The 25,281-nt window shown below is 35.0% G+C and overlaps 1 protein-coding gene across 1 annotated transcript in view; it reads right to left on the bottom strand.

Annotated features, from left to right (window-relative positions):
- Nucleotides 1-1,863: 1,863 nt before the first annotated feature.
- Ptr (patched domain-containing protein) overlaps nucleotides 1,864-25,281 on the bottom strand; it is a 99,078-nt gene continuing 75,660 nt past the window's right edge. Inside the window, exons 5-12 of the mRNA XM_089634814.1 lie at nucleotides 22,714-22,921; nucleotides 21,601-21,736; nucleotides 10,666-10,866; nucleotides 9,608-9,745; nucleotides 8,018-8,331; nucleotides 6,954-7,166; nucleotides 6,641-6,850; nucleotides 1,864-6,519 (exon numbers count right to left, since the gene is read on the bottom strand). Of these exons, the coding sequence (XP_089490940.1) occupies nucleotides 5,431-6,519; nucleotides 6,641-6,850; nucleotides 6,954-7,166; nucleotides 8,018-8,331; nucleotides 9,608-9,745; nucleotides 10,666-10,866; nucleotides 21,601-21,736; nucleotides 22,714-22,921 (2,509 nt within the window). The 3' untranslated portion in view covers nucleotides 1,864-5,430. The remainder of the gene's footprint in view (nucleotides 6,520-6,640; nucleotides 6,851-6,953; nucleotides 7,167-8,017; nucleotides 8,332-9,607; nucleotides 9,746-10,665; nucleotides 10,867-21,600; nucleotides 21,737-22,713; nucleotides 22,922-25,281) is intronic.

The following is a 25,281-nucleotide window of genomic DNA, read 5'->3' as shown; positions in this document are numbered from 1 at the left end:
AGCATAATAAATATTTATTTATTTGAATATATCTGTCCTTGCCAAGTTAAGGGGAGTGTAGTCATTCTCCCCATAGGCACGATTATCGGTAGTAGGTTGGTCCTGCCTGTTGAAAAAATGAAAAGCCTGTGTTGCCTAGCTCTGGTGAAGTTATCGGGGACATAAAGTGTAAGTTCCAGAACATCAGAATTGCAAATGTGCTCATTGAGCAGCTTATGTGCTACTAACACCATTGGAATTTTTCTTCCAACATCTAGACGATCTAGTTCTAGTATTCCAGCGAGAAAATCCAAGGGGTGAGGTCTTTGGTAACGCTCGTTTTAAGAACCATGAGGTCCTATTATTTTGTCACATTGTCAGATTTTAGTTAGAGAAGACATCAGCTGCGCGCTTCGAGATACATGCGCCGCCGTTTTGTAGTATATTCAATCACTCGCTTTCGGGTGGAGTGAACTAGCCAAAAGGGAGAAATATCATTTTGATACAGATTTATGTATTGATTAAAATCCTAGTAGTTTAGATAGTAGTTTCTTGGTTCGTCTAGGGTCTGGTCCTTTTATGAGTACTTTGGATTGTCTCATTCCAGGTGCCCTCTCCCATTCTTTGCAGTGCTGGGATTTGACCCACCTATCAATATGTAATTTTGTGTGGCAAGCTGCTACTCCTACGGCCGGCTCGGATCCTAGAAGTGGTGCTTTCGTCAGCCCGCTCATTGCCCTCAATGCCTTTATGTCCTGGTACCCAGATTATGGATATTTTATTGATGGTAGCGAGTTCTGTAAGAACAGTCCTGCATTCCATCACCAGTCTGGAGTCGCATCGATTACTTCCCAGTGCCATTAGGTCTGCCTGGCTATTAGAACATATGCTTATGTTCTTATTACTGTACCCGATACATATTTTCTCCTGTGCGCAGGCCAAGATGGCTTCCATCTCAGCTTGAAACACAGTACAGTGTGTTCCTAGAGGTATACTGAGTTCCCTCTTGGATCCCTGCAGACAGACTCCCGCTCCTGTTCCCTCCTCCATTTTGGACCCATCTGTGAACCAGATTAGTTCCTGTTTGGAGGTAGGACCTGGAACCATGTCCCATTTCTCCCTTGTGGGGTAGATCACTCCAAACTGCCGTCCTGCTTCATTCCAGCTGTCGGGCTAATTGCTCTCAGTCTTGTTCCAATCTCTGTATGACTGTTTTTGGGCAGTTCACCTCTCCATTGACCTTTGCATTGTAGCCTGTAGGCTGCCGCCATTGCCGCCCCTGATCGTAGGTTTTTGTATGAACTTTTTTGCCCCTTTTCTACATCATTTGAGTATTGGGCAATAATCTGGCAAACATGCTTTTTGACGATGTTCTTTTTCGTAGATCGAAACTGTTGGCTAGCGTTAAGTGGCAATTTAGTTTGACTTCTAAGGTCTTTCACTAAATGCTCAGCTGGGTACTCACTATACCATTTTCTTAAGAACTATAGAAGTGGAGTTCTCAATAATCTATACAATACATATATGCAAAAAGAAGAATAACTGTGCCGGGGTGGCTCTTTTTTATACAAATCTACAGTTTTATTTCGAGGGTGATAAAATTTATACATTTGACTTTCGGAACAAGGGAAAGGTGACTGTCTACGTGAGATTTTTATAAATTCCCTTTTCCACCCCTTGTAGCAGAATTTTGATACTTGATGAAATTTTGCACATTTGACTTACTGTCTACATATGATTTCGAAAACTTTACCCTGTGTAAAGCCCGTCCAACGGCGTGAACTTCAGCTAATATGTACATAAAATAACAAAATCAGTTGGTGAATCTTTTGGATTGATAAATAAAGTACTAAGAATGAAACCATACAAAACTTTATTTGCACTTACAAATCTAAGATAATTATTATTGACATAGGTAACAAATTCCCCAATCTTACTCTAGGGATCCATAACTTCATGGATTTAGGTCTAGTTACTACATAAGTTGATGATAAATAAATTAATATTTGACCATTCAGAATCGCCTCCTCTTAAAATAGCGGCAAACACAATATATATACCAGATAAATAAATTAATCATTAATCAATCACAAATAATAGAATGCTAGGTTTATTGGACAAATAAACATAACCAAGTGTGGCCATAACAAAACGGCTTTTATCAAATTGTGTAATTAATTGTATATTTCTTCCTTGTTGAATAGGCCAGTACAAAAAAGGATGATGTTATTATAAAATAGAATGAAAATTATTTTCATTATTATCCAACAATGCGCATTACAATCTTGTCATTAGATGCTAATTGATGTCTTGTTAGTTTGAATGATGTTGAATTTTGCCAAAATACAGTGAGTATTTAAATAAATCCCAAAATCTAGCGAAAATTTAATGTCTCTTAAGCTTAGTAGGCACATTTGTTTTTACTTGATCGAGTAAAAGCAATCAGTAAGAACGGCTCGAGGCGATTTCCACATATTAGTTTTACTCGACGAGATTGTCTCGACGTTCAGTATACGCCGCACAGTTCAAGCATCAGAATGTTAGCAACACGAAAGCAGCAGTGGCTTTGTTTAGTGAGTGTCGCATTGCTCGCTCATAAAATGAGTTTAAATTGGAAGAAAAGATATGGGTGAACTCCTTCAGCCAATATCTTTTCTAATTAATAAGTAATGTGCGTAATGGTTGAAACGACGTGCAGATTACAGCCACGTAACTTCGTTATATTCTGCCGATTTTCAAAATTATTTAAGAATGCCAGAAGAGTCGTAAACTGAACTTTTGCAAATGGTTACCCCGTTGAATAGAAAAAATGAGACTATCAATTTCACCACACGAAAGATTATCTGTAACGTTGTGGTACCTAGCAATTGGTAGAACTTACACGGACCTACAATATACAGTAATTATTTCAAAGCAAGCCCTAACGGCTTCTAACTACTAACTTACACAATATAATGAACACACTCTAGAACCCAGCTCGATGGCTCAAAGCGTGTAAGAACGTATTTTAAAGTATAGGAGTTCCTAAACACTTCGAGCCGGCTTTTGATGAGTTTTGCCGTCCACACGGTAATACTTACTCGATATCCTGTAAAACCGTTGAGTAAGAACGAGTGTGCGTACGGAGCATTACATTAATACAAAGGAGATAGCCTCTACTAGCAGGAAGCGGAATCTATGAATTATGACTATTGTTAATTTGGCGGGATGACAGATAGACGGATTAGCTAAGTTATAAAATAATAATAATAATTGGATGACTTGTATAGCGCCGTTTTTGTGCAATCAAAATCTTAAATCTCCAAGTTCTTTACAGATTGCTTTGAAATTTTGACACAACATTGCTTTCGAATACACATGTGTTTTTATATACCTATATTATATATATGTCACATGTGAAAGGTTAAAACATGAGTTTTTGAAAAACAGCATCATCTGTTGGACAAACATCCTTGTTTTGGAAAACAGCGCCATCTGTTGGACGTAAAAGCAACATGCGCTATTGTTTTTATAATTGCCTGAGCCATAACAATGAGTGGCGGGTGCAGCTAATAGATAAATAAGTTAAGCATTATAAGTTAGATTTTATTGAAAATATTTTCATAATTGGGCTGACAGATTACGCTATAAGTTTAAAGCGTTTTATATAACTCTATATTGCTTGCCATACAATCCCATACAGATCTGTCACACCTAAAAAGATGATGACGATAAAGCTCAATAAAGAAAATTGATTCTTTGCTTCCTTCATACAAAATGTACATATAAATATAGACATGTTACATTAAATATTCTATCATATTGTTATATTGAAAAAAAAATGTGGCTTTTATGACTTTTACAAATACACATTTGTAAATTTTCACAAAATTTGAAATACATATAATCTAGCTTACTATAATTCATGTTTTAATTGCTACTTAAATTATCATGAAAATAAAAATAAAATTATTCACTGTTTTACACAAATATAAAGTAAATATTATGATTTTTAAACAATGCTCATTGTAAGACAGAATAATAATTCTTAAAATTAGAATGGAATGATTATTTACAAATGAATTTATGTTAATTTATATAAAATAGAATTACCTAATTGAGATGGATAAGGTTATTTCTTTTATGGCGAATTGTCTGTTTAAGTACCTACTGTTAAGAAATAGTACATTTCATCACCGTTCAGGCAAAAGTCACTAACCCGTACGCAAAAGTTTTGAGATATCTAAATATGAATGTTACAGAATTAATTTTATTTTAATGTTTTCATAATTTGTATAAATTCGGGTATTTAAAACTTTTAAATTTCCATTACATGAACTTTAAAATCGTTTTTTAAAGTTTATGTAACAGACCCCTGAGACGGATGTGTGGTAAAACCATGTATGATTGTGTGATAAATGTGGAGATCGGCGTAGAATGCACGGCTGATGTAAGCGTAATACGTAATATTAAGAAAGGGACGCTTAGATGGTTTGGGCATGTGGAGCGAATGAGCTGATTTGAATTGAATTGGAAGAGTCAGAATAACAGAAGAGTATGTATGAGACGTTGTATGAATGTGAATGAGGCAAAGAGTGTGTGTTTAGACCAAGTTGTTTGGCGGTGGTTCTTTCTGCCTACCCTTGCGGATAACGGCGTGATGTTAGTTATGTAACATATTTTAGCTTTCAAATTTGCAAAGTCTCATAAATATGTGTTTTGTGGTTTAGTGACTGCCTGGTCGGAGACGATTTTATGATAAATTATTTTTTGTTCTTATGAAAAGAATGTTATTACATAATTGGATAATTTTATGTATTTTTGATTGCCAATCTGCAGTGTTGGTGTTGGACCCAGTTTAATTGACTCGTTACCCACCTCCCATATTAAAACGTAGCATTTTCCTTACGAAATTGTATTATTTACATGACTTCTACTAAAATAGCCTACCTAACTTATTGTTGTGATCACAATTTTGTTAATCAGTAAATCACAGATATATTTCGTGATTTCAAATAAAGGTAATACAGGATTTTCTGCAGAAATCAATTTGTGTACTTAGTCATAGTAAACGTGGAACTACTCACGTAGACACTACCAGGACATTAGTACTAATGAACATATTTTTTAAAGTGAATTTTAGATTCTGAATGTTTTAAAACTAAGGCATGTTTTGTTGAAATTGACACATTACATCGGTATTTTTTTATTACTTGAGCCATGTTAGGTAAATTATACCATTACATATTTTATTAAAATGATAAATATTCTAAACCAATTTAAAATCCTACCTATCTATAATTTTGTAACACACGGAACTATGTATTTACACTAATTTGTGATTTAGTGAGCAATTTGTCGCACCGTAAGATATTAGGGCACTGAAAATGTTCTAATAAGTAAATAATCGGAGACTGCGCGAGCTCCATATAACAGCACTTTAATGTCACTCATTAAAATAGTCTTTCAGTCTCAAGGGAATCTCATTTCCGCAATGTATTTGTGTTGGAGGTTGTGGTGAGAGGTGGAGCGCTGGGGGGCCCTCTGGGGCTGCAGGGCGTGCGTGGAGTGGGAGCGCACCGGCCTCTCTGTGGGCGGCATCTTGTGGCCATTTCTCGACCTCTCTTCGCTCTTCCAACCCCTGTCCTCGTAAGGGTTCCTCTTGGCGTCATCGTACGCCGCTCTCCTGTGACCTTCCTGGCGCTGGTGGTGCCAGGAGCGCTCCGCATCGTATCCGTACAAGTCCAACATCTGCGGGACAAATTGACTCTGCGAAGGCAACTGATGATGGGACTTCCTCCAGCCTTCTTCGTAACGTCTCCGCGTGTTCTCATCCTCTGCTGCCCGGCGACGTTGCGATTGGCTGGAACTACTCTCGCTGGAATCTTCGCCAGATGTTCCTATTCCAAGATCTTTTTCCTCTCCATAGCCTTTAAACGGTGCACCTTTGAATGGCTTTCCGTTGTGCATACTCTCGTTCAACATAAACTGAGGATGCGGGATGCAATATGGATGAGGGAAGGCTTTTTCCACTTTGGACATCTTAATTTCTTCTTCATCTTTAATAGCAGTACACGAGCCCGGTCCAAATAGTGAAAGCAAGACTGGTAATAGAAAGAGACCATGCATGGCTCCGAAGAATATGACCATGAACACCATTTTAAAGAACACCAAGAATATGTAACTGTCGGCGAGTATAAGGGCCACAACTCCGAGTATGGTACTCGATGCTCCTTGGACTATAGGTAGACCTAGAGAATAAAGACACTCTCTGACTTTTCCATCGGGAGTGCTGGCTTTAGAGGACATGTAGGCATAGCAAATGTGGGCTGTAAAGTCTACGGAGAAACCGATACACATGATCAGGTTAATCATGGAGATAGAGTCCAGATTGACATCCCAGAGGGCCATGTATCCGACAACTCCGGTTTCGATGGAGATGATGCTGAAAGCCACCCACAAGGAGCACAGGAAGTTGGGGATAAATATGAAGGAGATCACCATCATGATTATGGCACCTATCACCATGTTCTGTATAGAGACTGGACGGACAAGTTCAAACTGAAAAGAAATACACAAGATTAATATTTAATACCTACATTACCAAAATTATATGCATAGTACGTGCTATTTTTAGCAGGTACATAAATACAAAATATATGTATAATCAATTTATTCTTACTTGGTCAAAGAACACGAAGTACGGGTGGAAAACGCTAACATTCAGTGGAGATTCTTCACAAACTTTTCTCAGTATTTTCACCATATCCTTTTCATGATTTGTATCACTCACATTGACGGCTTGAATCAAGAACCGAGATGCCACTATCTGAGTTTCATCCTCGTTGAATTTTACGTCCAATGAGAATGGATTGGACGGGTACAGCCATATCTGGATAAAACGATTTTATTATTTAACAGATTTTGATACAAACATTATGCATTACATAATACGTATTATTAAATTATAGTTTTATTATTTTTTAGTGACTTACCGCTTTCAATGTCTTCAAGAATGACTGTTCATCGTTTAGAGTGAGGTTATATTCTTCATTGTTTCTTGATATGTAGCTGACAAAGGAACGTAACCAAGATTCGGTATACAATGGTGATGATATGTAAGAAACGTTTTCTAATTTCTGTGTTAGGTCTTCCATTTGTCCTTGCACTATCGGATCAGAATAATTGTATGCTCCACTGACGATCACCTAGAAAATAAAGTAAGTAAAAGCATGTTTAAAAACTTAATTTCAAGAAAATTTCTCACAAAAAATTGGCTTTCTAATAATTAATTGTTTTAATTAATTGCATCCGTCTGTTTGTGCGCTTCGTTCCTTTAAACTACGCAATGGATTTTGATAGAGTTTTCACTATCATTTAGAGAATTTCTTTCGGAAGGTTTATATATATAATACATGCATATTATATTTATAAAAAGAAGAGAAAATGCGATGTTTTGTAATCAAGTTGTAAAAAAATTATTTTCGGCCGCTTCCATTGCTAACGATGGCTAAACCTTCTGAAATAAATAACTTAATATGAAATTGAATATGTATCTTAAAAATCCCTTCAGAAAAGTCTGCGATGGTATATGTATCTTCTAAGGATAACCCCCAGCAAAATTGAAAGCAAGTTGAAAAATAACACTCGAACGGTAAGCTCATTAAATTGCTTAGCCTTTTCTGTGTGGAATTTCTAGATTAGTGTAATAGTTTTCAGCTGACAATGTCAATTTTATATTGAGCTATACAATTGAAATATGATACATTTAACCTTTATTGTGATTATTTTTTGGATTTAGCCAATGTTTACATTGTCTACCATCAGGGCAGATGTCCACTGTAAGCTGTAGTGATGAATACTGTAAGGCTGTCCGAAACGTCAGCTGAATGAGGAGTAAGCGCAATGCGGGATAATACCAAAAATTAACCACAAAAATACTTCTTTTGGCCGTGAAAATCTCAAATCATATCTATGTTAGGTGTGTTGTTTATTTGTTTATTATTTTTCTTCAGTTTTCTTCAATGTTCTGTTTTATCGTGGTACCCTTATTTGTTACCTGTATTCTGTAAGGAAATTCTCTGAAGTAATAATCTTCCATATCGAAGAACACCACGGAGTAAGAGTCGGCTCTGGAGAGCTTCCTCCTCTCCAACCCCTCCTTGATGTTGGTGACCCCGTAACCGGCTCCCGCAAGGTACATAGCGAACACGATGACCACAATGAACTTGACCCAACCCTTGTTGAGCAGGCCGGCCACGCTATCCCGGAAGAAGGCCATGACCATGTGCTCCTTGTTGTCGATGGGGTTGTCTGGGTCCGCCGGGTCTATTCCCCCTGTGCACATTGTGCGGTAGAACCAGGACTTTTCCTCTGAAAATCAGAAACCAATGATTAAAAACGATTTTGTTTGTATGATATTATTATTGAGAAGACTTCTCCTCATATGAAGAAACTGAATGCCAATCTATAGGCGTACCCAGAGCCTAAAAGCCCCACAGTGCCGATCTGTCATGTGGCAATCTTTGATGTTTAATATAAAGGACAATGACAATAGGAAACTCAGTGAAACAATAGATTAGAGGAACCTTTTGTCATCAAAATAAATTAATTTGTGAAACATTATTCACATTTAAGTTTTGTGCTGAAAAAGACTGACTATGGTTAATATAAGTGGGTAATTACCAGAGATGTGCAAAATGGGTACCCAAAACCATTTGAAATGCAAAATGGAAATGGGTCAAAACTTTTCCATTTGAAAATGCAAAATGCAAAATGGTTTTTAAAAAAGCATTTCAAATGCAAAATGCAAAATACCTATTTTCAAAATGCATTGAAAATGCAAAATGGTTTCTCAGGTCAAACAATTAAAATAATTATAGAATTTTTAAACAGTTTTGTCATTTAATAATGGACATCAATGTAGAACAAACATATTACATGATGGTAAATCAAAAAATGCCACGACTACAGATTATGAACCACAAAAAATTTGCGCGGGACAAATGTTGCCAACGTAAAAACATAGAAACTGCTATCTAACATTGAATATTACAGGGGCATGGCCCCATGTTCAGTATTTGAATCAGTTTTTTTTGTAATGGTATCACTCAATTGCCAGGGCTTCTACCAGGGAGCAACTTGATAAATGTAAATTATCTCTCATAGCGAGGTTGAGGACCGACTGATATTTGGGGCTTATGAAAAAAAGATGAGTGGAGATAGTAAGAAGAATGTTGCAAAAAAACATTTAAAATGGAAAATGCATTGAGAAATGCATTTAAAATGGAAAATGAATTGAGAAAAGCAGTTAAAATGGAAAATGCATTGAGAAAAGCATTTAAAATGGAAAATGAATTGAGAAAAGCATTTAAAATGCAAAATGGTTTTTAGAAAAGCATTTAAAATGCAAAATGGAAAATACCCATTTTGCATTTTGCATTTCCATTTGAAATGGATTTATTTGAAATAAAGTACATCTTTGGTAATTACTGTTAGTTATCTAACATAATAAGAGTTGCCGTCTTCAAATTAAGTGAAATAATAGTCACATGAAAAGTAATCCACATCTTGTTGTAGTAAAGTGTTTGTTGTGATTGGCTTTTTGTCACAACGTGATATAAACTGATTGCAATAGTAATTTCATTACCTTTGATGGCCCTGGACACAGGAAGAACTTTGACACAAAGAATAGAATGAAGGTTCTTCTGTTCGCAGTATCCTGCGATAGCCATACAGGATGCGAAGAATGTCAAATGCCATATAAATGTAAAGCAAACAGCCAAACCTGAAAAAAAAATTCTTTAGAATTTTCCTAATATTTTCATGACAATAGACATATCAGTTCTAATTTTTTAAATAACCAGAGTTACAATTACTCACATAGTGAATTAGTAGATTTAATTATATTAGTAGTTCTGTGAACAGTAGACCTCGCGTCCAAAAAATAATGTTTCTAAATTTATTTAATAAAATTATGTTATATTTAATAAATCAAAACCAAAATATTCTTTGAAATTATTTTTCAGTAGCTACTTAAATATTTACCTACTTAAAGGTATATTATGCGCGCATAATTTGGGTGTGGTATATACGTATTATATGTTAGGGTTAAACACTACACTACGCTAAAATCTTCCTCAGGAGAGGGAGTCGGATCAATTGGGGAACTGCCGCCGAATATCATTTCTTTGTATGGGATCAGTCAATTTGACAGTTGACATCCGTGTAATTATGGCGCTCCATAAATTGTTGCATAATTTTCAAATATAGCCTGGCTAGTAGATCACGGCGCATATTGTAACCACGCCCACACTTTTAACACATCATCTTTTTAGGTGTAACATGTCTGTATGGGATTGTATTGTGAGTATAATGGAATTTTATAAAACGTTTTCAACTTATAGCGTGATCTGTCACTCACTTAATTATAAACCATTTTTTTTTATGTACCTACCTTTTTTCGTCAAGAATCGTCACTCAATTGTTTCTTTTTTTAAACATTCTTCAGGAAGGTAAGTAACATAAAATTGAAAAAAAAGCAAATAAACATAACAATTTCACATTTGAAAAAAGAATCTATACTGAACCATTAAAACGGCTACCACCTTGAAACGGAAACAAACCGTACAAACATATAATTGCAAAACGGTTAAGTCAAAACAAGACACTGAGTCAGGCTCAGTCAATAATGTGATTGTAACTTACTGGAGTACGAGCAGAAGATTCTGACAGAGGGGAACGGACTGATGACCCCTATCCAGAAGGAGATCATGTCCGTCACGGAGGTGATGGTAATAGAGACCGCTGCATCAGACAGGGTGTGCCCCATGCGTTCCGGGACTGACAACTTCACCGAGGTTCTTCTCCAGGCCGCCAGCATCACAAACGTATCGTCGATTCCTATACCTGAATAATCAAAATAATTTCATTACTTCACTAAAAGTTATAAAAAAGTAAATTACAATACATATTTCTAGTACCCGTGAAAAATCACAGTAAAAATAATGTCTATTTCAAATTCGATTTTGTTTTCTTGAATGAATCAATGTATAAATAAGTAAATTAATGAATGAAGTGGAATCTTGGAAGAGGAAATTAACCCAAGAATGTAGAATACCTCAATGTAAGGGGTATAATAAATATCTAATAAATTTTCCAACTCCCATTTCTCCCCCCCCAGGATTGAACCACCCCCCAAGGTGAATGCTATAGCTACGCCCTTGCATAATTGCATAAATACCTAATTGGGGGAAATTTCAGAAATTTACTGTTCTTTGATAAATACAACCTTTTTTTTATAGAAAGAAAGACAAATATTCCCAGGTTACGAATAACCTGACAATATTTGAAAATCTCCTACTACCACCACAGTAAGCGGAAAAAGTTGCTTGTCTGTGATGGAGAACTTAGCCAGCCAAGGAATTGAACACACTACACCTGGGTGGGATCCAAACGCGATGTCAACTCAGCCACCATGGTTTACAAAGGTGTTTTCATTTATTTTATATTTTTGGATTTGGTATAGGTACCGTAAATCGGGTTTACTTTGCACCTGCAGGTGCTGCTTTGTCACACCCCGAAAAAATATTTTCGCGTAATTTAGGTACCTAATAAAAAATAATTTTTCCACTTGTGAGTGAATATTTTCGCGAAATCTACCGGGCGCGGGCGGCCTTGGTAAAGTAGGTACCAATTTAAAAAAAATAATATTCCCACCATCCTGACTAATAATTAGATGATTCATTTACCATAACAATAGAGCGCGAATTCATTCCCGATGTTTATTCAATTAATTTATTATAACCGGAATAAACACAAAAGGATGACTTATGAATTGAGTCATTGACATTAGTTTTATACAGGGTGTCCGGAAACTCGTAGTACAAGCGGGAAACTGGTGAATCTACATCACATTTGGAGTCTATTTTGTAGTATTTTTATTTTTTTATTTGAGCTTTCGTTATCGAGTAAATCGAGTTTGAAGTTGATTTTTTTTTTTTTTTTTAATCAAATTCTTATAAATTATTACTGAAGATCAAAGTACCCAACTAATTAAAACTATTTGAAAGTAAAACAAATGAAGAAACTCGGATTTGAAGCATTATTTTGAAATCACCCTTCATTTAACCCGGTGTAATCATAAAATATTTCTGCTCTGCAGGGTTAAAACATCTGTTATTCAACCCTAAACACCAGAAAAAACTTTAACCCTAAAATAGCCGAAAAATATTTTTTTTTGGTTTTTTTTTTTTTTTGAAAATGCTCAAATCAAAAAACTTTATGTTTTTTTGGGTTCCCCATGTGGTGTAGATTCTCCAGTTTCCCTCTTGTACTACGAGTTTCCGGACACCGTGTATAAACATAAAACGATGTTCTAGGTTCAATTTCAATGTGGTTTAGCTGGTAATATTATATTCGTTATTTTAATCAGTAGTATAGTATATTTACTTTAAATCACACGAAAAATATTGAGTATTGCTGATTTATTAAAAATCTCTTATTCTTAAATTAAAAACAGGATTGCAGGTCATTTCCTGAAACTTTTATTGTATTTTATTTAAGAACACGTGTTCATGTGCCTTGATAATATATAATGACGAAATGCGAAAATATTATGATTTTTATGAACGTGTGTTCCGACATTGCGATAGTACATTCCTGTTTTACAAGAAACCTATATAGGCCCGTTTTTAACCGGATTACGAATAATTTGAAGAGATTCTTAATAAATTAGCAATCTTTTATATCAAAATTAACCTACATACCAATTCGACAGCGTACATCATTTTTATACTGTTTACACGCTATATTTTTATACCAAGTACTTTGTATTATTTTGTAATTAAAGTTTAAGGCGATGAACTACCTAGTAATGCAACATCTTGTGTTTTTGGTTTGGAAATTTGACCGCCTTAGAAATGGTTAAGAATCTAAGCTTTAGATGCTTCAATTAAATGCGACTAGAACTCATCCTTGGCCTTTGCAATAATTGAGTGTTTTAGTAAGTAAGCCAAGAAAAAAATAATGTATCAGGAAAAAAATATCATTGAAAAAAAAACTCCTACTTACGAACCCATTTCAGTTATGGTTTTATTGAATAACGTGGCAAATTAAGTTCTTTATAAAATGATCGAAAAACTTCCGCAAAATAAAATAAATGCCACTTTTTTTTTGTTACTTGATTTTTTTTCATGCATACATCAAAATGCGGGAGTTTAAACCTTATTACCATCTACATAAGGGGTGTTATTGTTAGCGGCTCGATTCAAAATGTTACACGACGTAGTGCATCGCCTTAACCCCTCCGGCGTTTTAGGGTCATATATGACCAAAGTATTTATTTTTTTCTATCTTACGGAAATACATAATTTTTTCACGTTAGAGAGAGAGTAATTTTTAATCTAACAACGTCCATCGTTTTTACAACCTCTACCCCACACCTGACACCATGTTATATTGTGGTGAAATAAGAATACGATTATAATTGTATTGAGTTTAATAAATAAACCATTCTTATTAACCATCGTTTAACAAGTGCTTGGGAGGAACAAGTTCAGAAGCAAAGACAATCTGGGCATAGATAATATACAAAGATAATATGTAGGCAGTGTTACTATATCCAACAATACTGGAATTCATTAATAAATTCCTAAAAATAGCCAAATTAATAATTCATATTTCGCGCCGCTATCGTAACAATCGGTTTAACTTTAAAAATTATTTTTTATTATATGAACGAGATAAAAGTGAAGGCACAGTTTTCTTACAAATTCCCCAAACTAAACGAGCGTGTTTTCGAAATATCGAGTTCTCTCAATTTTTCTACGATAGGAGTAAAAATTGAGTAAAAATGTGGTTAGTGTTTTTGACAACAATTTTCACGTTTGCTATTAAAATTTCATTATTTAGAAATAGTAAGACAACAAGATAATTTTATCTAGTTTCTAAAACAGTATTTGTTTTTACGGAAAATTAAAAAATAAGATTATATAGCCCATTTGAAATACACAGAAAACATTGCAAACTGAACAAAAGTGATGAAAGTACTGAAGGGTTAATGACTGTCATATATTGTGTTAAATCACCTTGTAACTTTCAAACCTGGAGACAGAGTTCAGATTCAGAAGAGTGTCTTCTGCACCAGCAATAAGAACGACTCAATTAGTAAAATAATGACGCATTATTAACGGATTAGGTAGCTACTTACACAATAAGGAAACCACTATACGCTTTATTGTTTAATATTGATTGCTTTGTCAATTAAAATTATTTTTAAAGGTTTTTCGAAAACAATGAAGATAAACCACAGACCACAATGAATATTGTTAGGTCTTATCTGTTTTAAACTCCCTTTAATTTGATTAAAAATTGATTTATTGAAAACAAATTCTTTCACAATCACTAAGAAAAGAATTAAAATCAAATTGAATTAAAAATTAAAACTAATTTCCTACCCAATAAGTTTTACCAAGTTAAGGTCCAAGATAATTTTTAATTTGGGAGGCGGGTATGGGTACCGCGGCCTGGGAACCATTAATTGGATAACCAACACATTTGTTATATGTTAGCCCAAGTGGTTCGCTACTTTTGGTGACTTAGCAGGGGTGCCCTGGTTCATGGGGAGAGGTTTATCTAGGTCTTGGCGGCGGATTCTCTGCCTACTTTGAGGGTCAGTGTGTTGGGTCAGATTTGGAGAGACTGGTTGAGGTAGATCTTGCTCTCCAGCAGGACTCTCGACTCATCGCCTTGTACCGCAGTGGGAGAGATGAATTCAAACGTCCGGTACTCCTGGACAAACTGACCCCCAAATTCCTACCCACTCCTCATACCCTTTTGTGTCTATTTTTATGAAAATGCATTAAATTTTTTGGTGCACTTGGACATCTTAGTACGGGCCCATTTACGCCAATGGTTAAGTACCACAGAGCTGATGGCTGCTGGCACCTTAGTAACAATATATGCTGGTACTCATTAAGTATTGCTGTCAGGAAGTAGCCAGTTGTGGATATCCCTAGAAGGAGACGATCGTCAGCGGTATGCTGGCGGTACTGCTGGCAAATGTTTGTCTCCAATGTATAGCCAATGTCAATCGGAACATTACGACCAAGATTGTTCTTGGTCATGTGTGTTACAAGACATTCTGTACTCTACAAGGATCTTTTGTGAACTTTAAGACATTAGATTACATTACGCAAATCGTTCTCATTGAGAATAGAGTTCATAATATATCTGTCCATAGGTAGATATACAGGGTGTCCGGAAACTCGTAGTACAAGCGGGAAACTGGTGAATCTACATCACATTTGGAGTCGATTTTGTAGTATATATTTTTTTTATTTGAGCTTTCGTTATCGAGTAAATCGAGTTTGAAGTTGATTTTATTTTTATAATTTTTTTATTTTTTTTTTAAATTCTTATAAATTATTACTGAAGATCAAAGTACCCAACTAATTAAAACTATTTGAAAGTAAAACAAATGAAGAAACTCGGATTTGAAGCATTATTTTGAAATCACCCTTCATTTAACCCGGTGTAATCATAAAATATTTCTGCTCTGCAGGGTTAAAACATCTGTTATTCAACCCTAAACACCAGAAAAAACTTTAACCCTAAAATAGCCGAAAAATATATATATATTTTTTTTTTTTTGAAAATGCTCAAATCAAAAAACTTTATGTTTTTTTGGGTTCCCCATGTGGTGTAGATTCTCCAGTTTCCCGCTTGTACTACGAGTTTCCGGACACCGTGTATTATGTAGCATTTGTGCCTTTAAAGAAGTAGATACTAAGGATGGGTTGTTTAAAAAAAATGTAACAATTCGTCAAAGTTCAATGTTTTTTTAAAGTTCTGTGAAGGTTCTATTCAATTTCGGTTATTATATTATTACTGACTAGTTTCAAAACACTGAAATAAGAACAGAACTTGAATATAACCTTCACAGAACTTGAACATCAACATTGAAAATTGATGAATTGTTCAAATTCTGTGAAACAACCCGTCCTTAATATCATTACCGAATTGGTATCTATCATATTGGCGGTTCCATGATAACTCAACACACTTTTAAAAAGTGATATAAAGTCGTTAGAAACGACGAAAAACATATTTAACCTAACCTAACCTAACCTACTTAACCCAGTTAATAAAGTTTTTGTTTCATCATTTTCCATGACTTTTTTTAAACTTTTTAAATATGTGATGATTTATCCTGTCCTATATTGGCATACTTTTCTGTCATTGTGACAAGTATACCTAGCTAGATTTAAAAAAACTTGTTCTGTCAAATCACGAAATCAAGGCAGTAGACTGAATTAATTTAAGTAGGTTCGTAGTTTGTTTAGTAAGGTAGGTACTAATGTAAAATACGCCTTATCTTACCAACCTTTTGCCTTTAGGTTAATGTGTCCAAACACAAGGGTCGAATGACGATTAAAGTGGACACAAATAAATTTATTGTGGCCTTCATTGCGACGTAAGTTGTACCACGTTCACATAAGTAAGCGAGTAAACTCTGGAGATTTTAATAGAATTATAATTGTTTTATAATTATAATTCTTTTATATATTGATTTTTCTATGAATTATTTGACACTCTTTGTCTTGTGTTCCGGCTTTCAAAAAGGGCGATTAACATTAATTGAATTCGTGTTAGTTCATCAGGCACATAGCAAATTATAAACATAAGTGTTTGACTGGTGTCATCATCGCATAATAATTGAGTAATTTATAAATTTATTAGATAATAGATTCATGACAGTTTTAATATATTTTTAATATTATAGAAACAAAGAGTACATTGATTACAGATATTAAATATTTCAAGATGTTGAGTGGATACCTACGATATGTTTCCTTGTAATTTCTTATGTGAGGTGACGTGAGTATATATGTGTGTGTGTGTGTGCTTGTATATATATGCTCATTTAACAGATTATATCATTGACAAGATGTTCCTTTTAAATTTAGACATTGAATCCGAAAAATTGTCGATATTTGAGTTTAGACATAAATATTATGTAATGTATGAAGGGCACGGTTAATTGGCGAATTAGATGCTGCATTTGTTTTGTAATGAAGTGTGTGGAATAGCGCTGTATGGCTTGTACGTCTCAAATGTATGTTAAAATTAATCACGGGAAGTTCGGTACAGTCGATATTTCTATTTAAAATTTTATGTGTGTTAAATCAGCTACTGTTCGCCTTTGTTGCAAAGATTGAAATGCACATTTAAAGTTATTGTTGACTAATAAATAACTTTGTACCTATAGCACGCGAATTGAAAAAATCATAACTGTAATGCTTTGATCTATTGGATTTTTCTTGATATATTTCATAAATTAAGTGTTCACAAATGTTCAGCAGGAATAATATATTATCATGGAGCAGTTATTTTGCAAAAATACTGGATCGTGGAGAAATATCCATGTTTCTGACAATAATTATTATTCCCATTAATTATAGAGTTTTCCAATAAGAGGTGTTATTTTGAATAGCCCACTATTTCGGTAGATGTTACTTTTGAAGCTGTCATTTTTTGACATTTGACAAGTAGAAACTACGCCATTAATAAAAATGGATCGATATACGCTTCAACAACGCATTGAAATTATTAAAATTCTCTATTATTAATTATTAGAATTCCATCGAAAAATCATCTTGAGTGATGAGGCCCATTTCCACCTCGGTGGCTTCGTCAACAAGCAAAATTGTCGCATCTGGGGCTCGGAAAACCCAATATTTATTGTTGAAAAGCCTCTCTATCCTCAACGTATGACTGTTTGGTGTGGTTTATGGTCCGGTGGAGTCATTGGACCTTACTTTTTCGAAAATGAGGCTGGAGCAACAGTTACGGTGAATGGATTGCGCTATCGAGAGATGATTAATTATTTTTTATGGCCGGAATTGGATGGTATTGATCTGGACAACGTTTACTTTTAACAAGACGGCGCTACGTGCCACACAAGCAACGAAACCATTGATCTTTTACGGGAAAAGTTTCTTTGAATATAAAAATAACACCTCTTATTGGAAAACCCTGTACATTTCAATCCGGGCGTGAACTATTTTATTATTGCAAAATACATGTTTATGTTACCCTCCGCAACAAAATACGTCGGTAAAGGTGTATATATATATATGCTTGTGTATATATATATATATACACAAGCAATCATATAATGAGCAAGTCTGACATATAGGTATTAAGTATTTATACTGCGTTACGTCAGTTATTGTAGGAAACCTGGATATTTCTACACGATCCAGTATTTTTACAAAATAACTGCTATACACTGGTGGAAAATCGCACAGCGAACCAAACACCGTAATAATTATTAAAAAGCATTAAGCATTGCATCATTAGTATCGTTAAGTACACGCATTCCGCACGCCTCGTAGTTAGAAGGTAAGGTACAAAGTGCACTTCACTCGTTGAATTTTCCAAAACAAATTCAAATGGTTCTTTATTATTGACTTCACATTCCGAATTTCTACTCACATTTAGGACAGGTTGTTTCGGAGAATTTGAACATTTCTTCAAATTTCAAAGCTCATTTTAAAGTTCTGTTTTATTTCAGTTCTGTCAAGCAACTATAACCTATAATGATATGAAAACAGAACTTAAATAGGACTTTCATAGAACCCGAAAATGTGCCCTCCCTTGAATATCGAATTTTTTGAATTCTTACTTTTATCTATTGATTTTTCTATGAATTTTGTGACACTCTTTGTCTTGTGTTCCGGCTTTCAAAAGGGGCGATTAACATTAATTGAATTCGTGTTAGCTCATCAGGCACATAGCAAGTTATAAACAAGTGTTACTGATGTCATCATCACACCCCGCCGTATCTATCACTTCTTGGATCCAAATGAAGTCACTCCAAGGAAGATGACTTACACTATAACCTCCAGAAAGTGGGAAGTTACCCGTACAGATTTAATTTTACCGCAGATCGGTGAAATTATAGCATATTTATGTGAAGATTCTTTATTTTGAAATAAAAAATAGTCAAAATTTCTGTTACATAGATCATTGAAATAAATATTAAACAATAGAGGTCCTAAAGAACATCCTTTTGGGACACAAAATTCTGTAATGGCGGAATCGCTTAGCCCTCGGGACAAGAGTACCGCATTTTGGTAAACATTCGCTTAGAGCATAGAGTATCGTTAATATAATTCACAGCTCTCCCTGGATATCTATGGCCCGGTATATCAGTTGGTGTGGAGAGATCCTCGGTGCGTACGACATTCCTCGCTCAAATTTAATCGGGCTAAATCGACCACTCAGTCTTTGATAAGCCGCAAAGTACTTCATTTTTTAGTCGCTAAGTCGTTAACAGTCACACATTTCAAATTTGACATTTACGTAAATAATTGAATAGTTACGTGTCATCGAAATTTACGTAGGTAAATTGCCTAATTTCATGAATATGTACTATTATAGTCATCGGGCAATAAGGAATTTTCATTATATTAGTTGATAAGCAATTTAGAATAGTCTTGTAAGTGAAGCAGCCGTCTACAAAAATATGCGACGCGCGGTCCTGGTGTATTGGACAGACCTGCGGTTGAATTTGCCATCAAATCTCTAAAATAAAGTGGGAATCTTAAGTGATGACGTCGTGTAAAACCAATATTCATCGCGCGGCCCGGCGTAATGGATGGCGTAAGGGTACGTATACATTTGCGAACCGTATCATGAATTACGGGAAAGGAACGAATCAACTGCAAGCGGCGTTTCGCACCATTTGCGGTTGCTTCGTTTCTTTTCCATAAGTTGAGATTCAGTTCGGCAGTTCAGCTCGCGGATGTATACGTAGCATAACGGACCTTTAGTCGACTTTGCCCTAGCTGGCCTAGAAAATGGATCTTTCAGTGGGGTTTATTTTAATTATTTCTGTTGAACGTATTACTAAAACCTCAAATGTTTCTGGAGGATCCCTCGGGAAGTTACTAATTCATCGTCTATAAAAATACATCGTATATAAGTATAGGTATACGTTTTATAAACTTTTCAAAACTTTTTACATAAAATATTTTAATGGTAAGGTTCTGTTTTTATTAATCTTAAGGCGATGCCATACGTAGTAATGCAAAATCATGTGTTTTTGGTTTGAAAATTTGGTCGCCTAGAAATGTTTCAGATGCTTTAGTTAAATACTGCAAGTAGAATACATCTTGGCCTTTGAATAATCGAGTATTTTTTTGAAAAGTGTTTTTATAAGCCCAGAAAAAAATAGCGTAAAGGCCTATGAAAACTTTTTTAAAGTTCAAAATCTCCTACTTACGAACCCATTTTCGGTTATGATTTTATTGTATAATGTGGAAAATTAAGTTATTTATAAAATGATCGAAAAAAAAATATTTATGCCTGAACATCCACAAAATAAAATAAAAGGCACTTTTTGGCCATGTTTTTTTCTTGCATAAATCAAAACAGGCGGATGGTGTTAAGCGGGAATTTAAACCTTATCGCCATCTACGCAAGGGTTGTTATTGATAGCGGCTCAATTTAAAATATTACACGACGTAGTGCATCGCCTTAAATATAAATAACTTACATCCGTAGGGACCCCTCTAGAAACATTTGAGATTTTAGTAATACGTTTGTCAGAAATAATCAAAATATGAACGTCGAGCAAACCCTCGTTATTAGAGTTTATGTCACCTTAAAAACAATTTATTTACTGGGTATTTTAATCTACTATGTTATTTTGAGGGCATGCAAAGTAAGTAGCATGGATCACTAGTATGAATTGAGTCACTAGACTTATATTACGAAGTTGTCCTCTAGAATAGATTTGGTTACTAAACATTAAATTAGCATACAGAGCCTGCACTGATTTGCAGTTGCGCAAACCAACAATTCACAAACATTATATTATAGTTGCAGACAGGTACCTACTCGTACTACTCTCACAGTAAATAAATCGTATCAATATTGATACTGCCCATCGTCGCAATCACTGCTTTGCTCAATTTCCAACCAAACAATATTTCAAAAGCATGTAAACAAAAGTTATAGAATAGAATTTTATGTAGGTGGATGTATCTGAAAATAAGTAGTTCGCCAGTGAACAGAAAATCTCTACAAATGTGACCAATACTGATTTGAAGGAAGGGACCTAGGCAGGCAAATGAAATTGACTCTGTTCCAGATAGAATTTGTGTAATTGAAAACGTTTGGTCAATTTCACCAGTAGTATAAAAAAACCTAAGAAACCGCAATCAGAGCTTGGTTCCTTTCCCATAATTTATAACCACAAAGTTTGTAGGTTAGGTTAGATTTCAGCACAAGCGGCGCTTGGCTTTTTCCCCATAATTCACGGTTAATTGTTTTTCAATTTTTATTCATACCATAATATTGAAAAACGCGAATAAGGCAGTTCAAATGAACACGATGATTTCACATTTTATAAAAAAAAATAATGTTTATTGAACCATTAAATGGCTACCATCTTGAAACGGAACCGGAACGTACAAACAGAATTACAGACAGAAGAAATGAAAATACGCACAGTCAAAAATTTAACTGTCATCAAGAGTTATGGGTGATGCTAATAAAAATAACTATTTACCGATCATTGGCACAGGGAAACATAATACAATATGACAACTGCTTATAAAAGCAAGGACTTACCTATCATCAGGAAGGGTGCTGCGAGATTGATCCCGATGAACTCGATGCCGAGGTACATGGCGAGCCCGAAGGCCGCGGCGGTTGCCATCACGGCTGATAGGTTACCCAACAGCCCCAGCCAGGGCTTGGAGCGGACCTTCAACCAAAATAACATGCTCATCAGTATTCATACTATTAAGTTAGTCGGTGGACTATTATTCGGTAACTGTTGCGGTTAGAGTGTGACCATTTGTAATACCTAATGAACAGTAAAATAGAGGGTTCCGAGACATTACGCTCTGCAACACGTACAATTACACGCGGTACCACGCGCCACTCCAGGCAGCCGCGCAGAAAAGTAAAGTCCGAAAGTAAGGTAACAGTTTACAACACATTCTATTGTCAGACTTTTCTGCGCGGCGGCCAGGAGTGGCGCGTGGTACCGCCGCAACGAATTGTACGTGTGGCAGAACCTATTATCTAGGTTACAAATATATTTGAATAGATCTTTGTAATCATACAAGTATAGCAGCCAAACAAAATATGGGAACTAGTTGAGGATAATATTGGATCTCTTAGATTAAGATATGGGACGACATAAATAATTTGGTCTCGATAGCTGATGTTGCCTTTTTATTTATGTATCTTGTTCTGTATCATGTTACTTTTAGATTCATTAGTATTATCTTCTACTTCGATAATTATAATTTGCTTGCCTCGCTCAGAAACACGCCGACCGCCCTTGTTGCTCACTTTGTCAAGACATAGCTGAAATGAACTAGGTCGACGCCGGAAAGGCTAAAGGGCGTAAGCGACAATTTAGTCTAAAATTAGTCAAAAAAGTTGACTGAAATCATGCAAAAATGAATTATTTAATGGCCCATATATCATAATTTAAAACACAAATATCAGATATCCGTACCAGATATTTATTATATCTATTTTGGCCGCAAATATAAAGTTAAATTTTATATAAAAAGGCCGCGCAGCCATTTCTCTTAAGCGGGAATTAAAACCGTATCGCCATCTACATAAGAAGTGTTATTGTTAGCGGTCTGATTACGAATATTATATGACGTGGTGCATCGCCGATACTTGGAAAATTAATGTATATAATATATATCGAGAACTCACCCAGTCAGACATCATGCACGTGATGATGGAGAACATGCACATGATGATGAAGGTGGAAGCGAAGAAGGGGATGACGGTCCTGGTGTTCTTCTCCAGCTCGTGGTCCAGGGTTCTGGAGGCGAATCTGGCTATGGAAATATGCTGAAATATACCAGAATCCTGGGCGTTTCCCACAGTCTCCAAGAATACCTCCTCCCATTCTGCTCCCCTGGAAAACAAATAGTAAAATTAGTGTTTTTTCTAATACCAATTATTGAAACAATAACAACATAAATAGAAAAACATGCACAAATAAAGGAGATTTCAGGTGACATCGAGATTTTATACATAATCTTATTGTTATAGGTAATTCATTATAACATTTTAGGGACTTACTAATGAGCTTTTTTTGGAATTTGATTCAGTCGTTTACGATCCAAAGATGGTTGTTTATCAGTTGTGTGAAGCTTGGAAAAGTTTTATAACAAAATGCTTACTTTTTATCTTTGTGTTTTAAATTATTTATTTGAGCATGTCTATGTGATACGCCTGTGTTAGTATATTATATGCCTTTGAGTACGTATACAGGGTGTTAAGAGATATACTTGACCTACTCTAACCAGTGATTCCTTATATTATTTGGAGTAAAAAATTTGAAAGAAATTTTGGTCTCCAGTGACTTTTTCGATGTTTTTTTTAATATTAAAAAAATTACATGTTGCCACTGGTCACTCTGCCGAGTAACCGTTCAACATCGACCCTAACCGTACAATACCTGCTGATTTTCTATGTTTTTGGGTGAAAAAAAACATCAAAAATGTCACCGAAGAACAAAATTACGTGTTCATTTTTACGTCAAATAGTCTCAGGAACGTCCCTTAACACCCTGTATGCTGTGAGAATGTTGCCTATGTTTTATCAATATATTTGTATTTTAATCACTTATAACATTATGGTTCCACCCCCATTTTCTAAACTGTAATTTCTAGTTATATTGATACTTTATTATCACTGCTCTCCAGTTTAGAAAAAAAAATACAGTGTGTGGCAAGTCTATGCACGACGGAAGTGAAACTTTTAGTATTCTTCTCTCTCTCTTTTCATTTCATTCTCTCTTTTTTTCTGTCTATTGACATATTTATAAGTAGCATGTGATAAAAAAAATTAAAAGTTATAAAAATATGGGATTCGAACCCGGGTCCTGCATAACGAGTGTCGAACGCTCTGCCTCTAGACCGCGAGGAGAGATATTTCGCGCGACGCGGCGTTATCGGCCTTGATTAGTAATTTTAATGATTCAAAATAAAAATAATTAATCAAAATACCGAGCGACTCTACCGGCTCGATTTGTATGCTATATTTCGACCAAAATATCATATAGGTATCGTAAATTAAAGTAAAGGTAAATTAACAAATTTATGTAATTTTTTACTACATTATTACAAATCGTTGATAAAAAAAAAAAATAATCAAAATACCGAGCGACTCTACCGGCTCGATTTGTAAGCTATATTTTGACCAAAATATCATACGGGTACCGTAAATTAAATAAAGGTAAATTAACAAATTTATGTAATTTTTTACTACATTATTACAAATCGTTGATAAATAAAAATAATTAATCAAAATACCGAGCAACTCTACCGGCTCGATTTGTAAGCTATATTTCGACCATAATGTCATATAGGTACCGTAAAGTAAATTGAATTTAAATTAACAAATTTATCTCTTTTTTTACTTCATTATTACAAATCGTTGATAAAAAAAATTAAAAGTTATAAAAATATTGGATTCGAACCCGGGTTCTGCATAACGAGTGTCGAACGCTCTGCCTCTAGACCGCGGTTATTACGTATTCGACCAAAATATCATATAGTCAAAATATCTAAAAGTCGCAGCACGAGAGCATTTTATCACTTTAAAAAAAAATATTATTAAAAAAATCACAAAAAGAAAAAAAAAATAGTTAAAGCGGGGATCGAACCTCGGTTCTTCACGACGACAATCGGGCGCTTTGCCTCTAGACCGCGAAGCTGAGTTTGGAGAGCGACTGAATGTAGGTATATAATATTGGCTAGGCTCCTATAGCGAAATGATTACGGTTTTTGATGACGGTCATGAGTTCGTTTTACTCCGGTCTCGGAATTGCATAACGCGCGTAAAGAAGTTTCACTTCAAAAAAATAAAATTGATTTCCGGACAAGAGTCCCAACTGCCCGGATGAAATATTGAGTGGCTGAAAAAAGTAGAAAATGGAAGGAGATGGGGAAGAGGAAGGTAGAAAGTCTGTGGATATTCATTCTATTTGTATATGTCAATAAACATTTATTGTTTGCTGATTATTAAACAGATATTTTCTTAATCTCATTTGAAGAAACTAGTGCGCACAAGCATTGCTTAAAATTCTTGGAATTATTGAGATACGCACATATTTCAAAGGAACAATTACTAAAATTGTGTAAACAAAAGCGTTATCGATAAAATGACGAACTTAATTATGTAAGGCGAATTGTTTGACTGCCAATCGGCAGTCAATCAATAATCACTTACGTTTGAATACAAAATAAAACCACCTTACCAATAAACGTG

Source organism: Hesperophylax consimilis, chromosome 8 (genome assembly GCF_061612785.1).
Source record: "Hesperophylax consimilis isolate HC1 chromosome 8, BYU_Hcon_1.0, whole genome shotgun sequence".
Taxonomy (NCBI): domain Eukaryota; kingdom Metazoa; phylum Arthropoda; class Insecta; order Trichoptera; family Limnephilidae; genus Hesperophylax; species Hesperophylax consimilis.
Note: the sequence above shows the minus strand (reverse complement) of the source record. Positions and strands in the feature narration are given on the sequence as shown.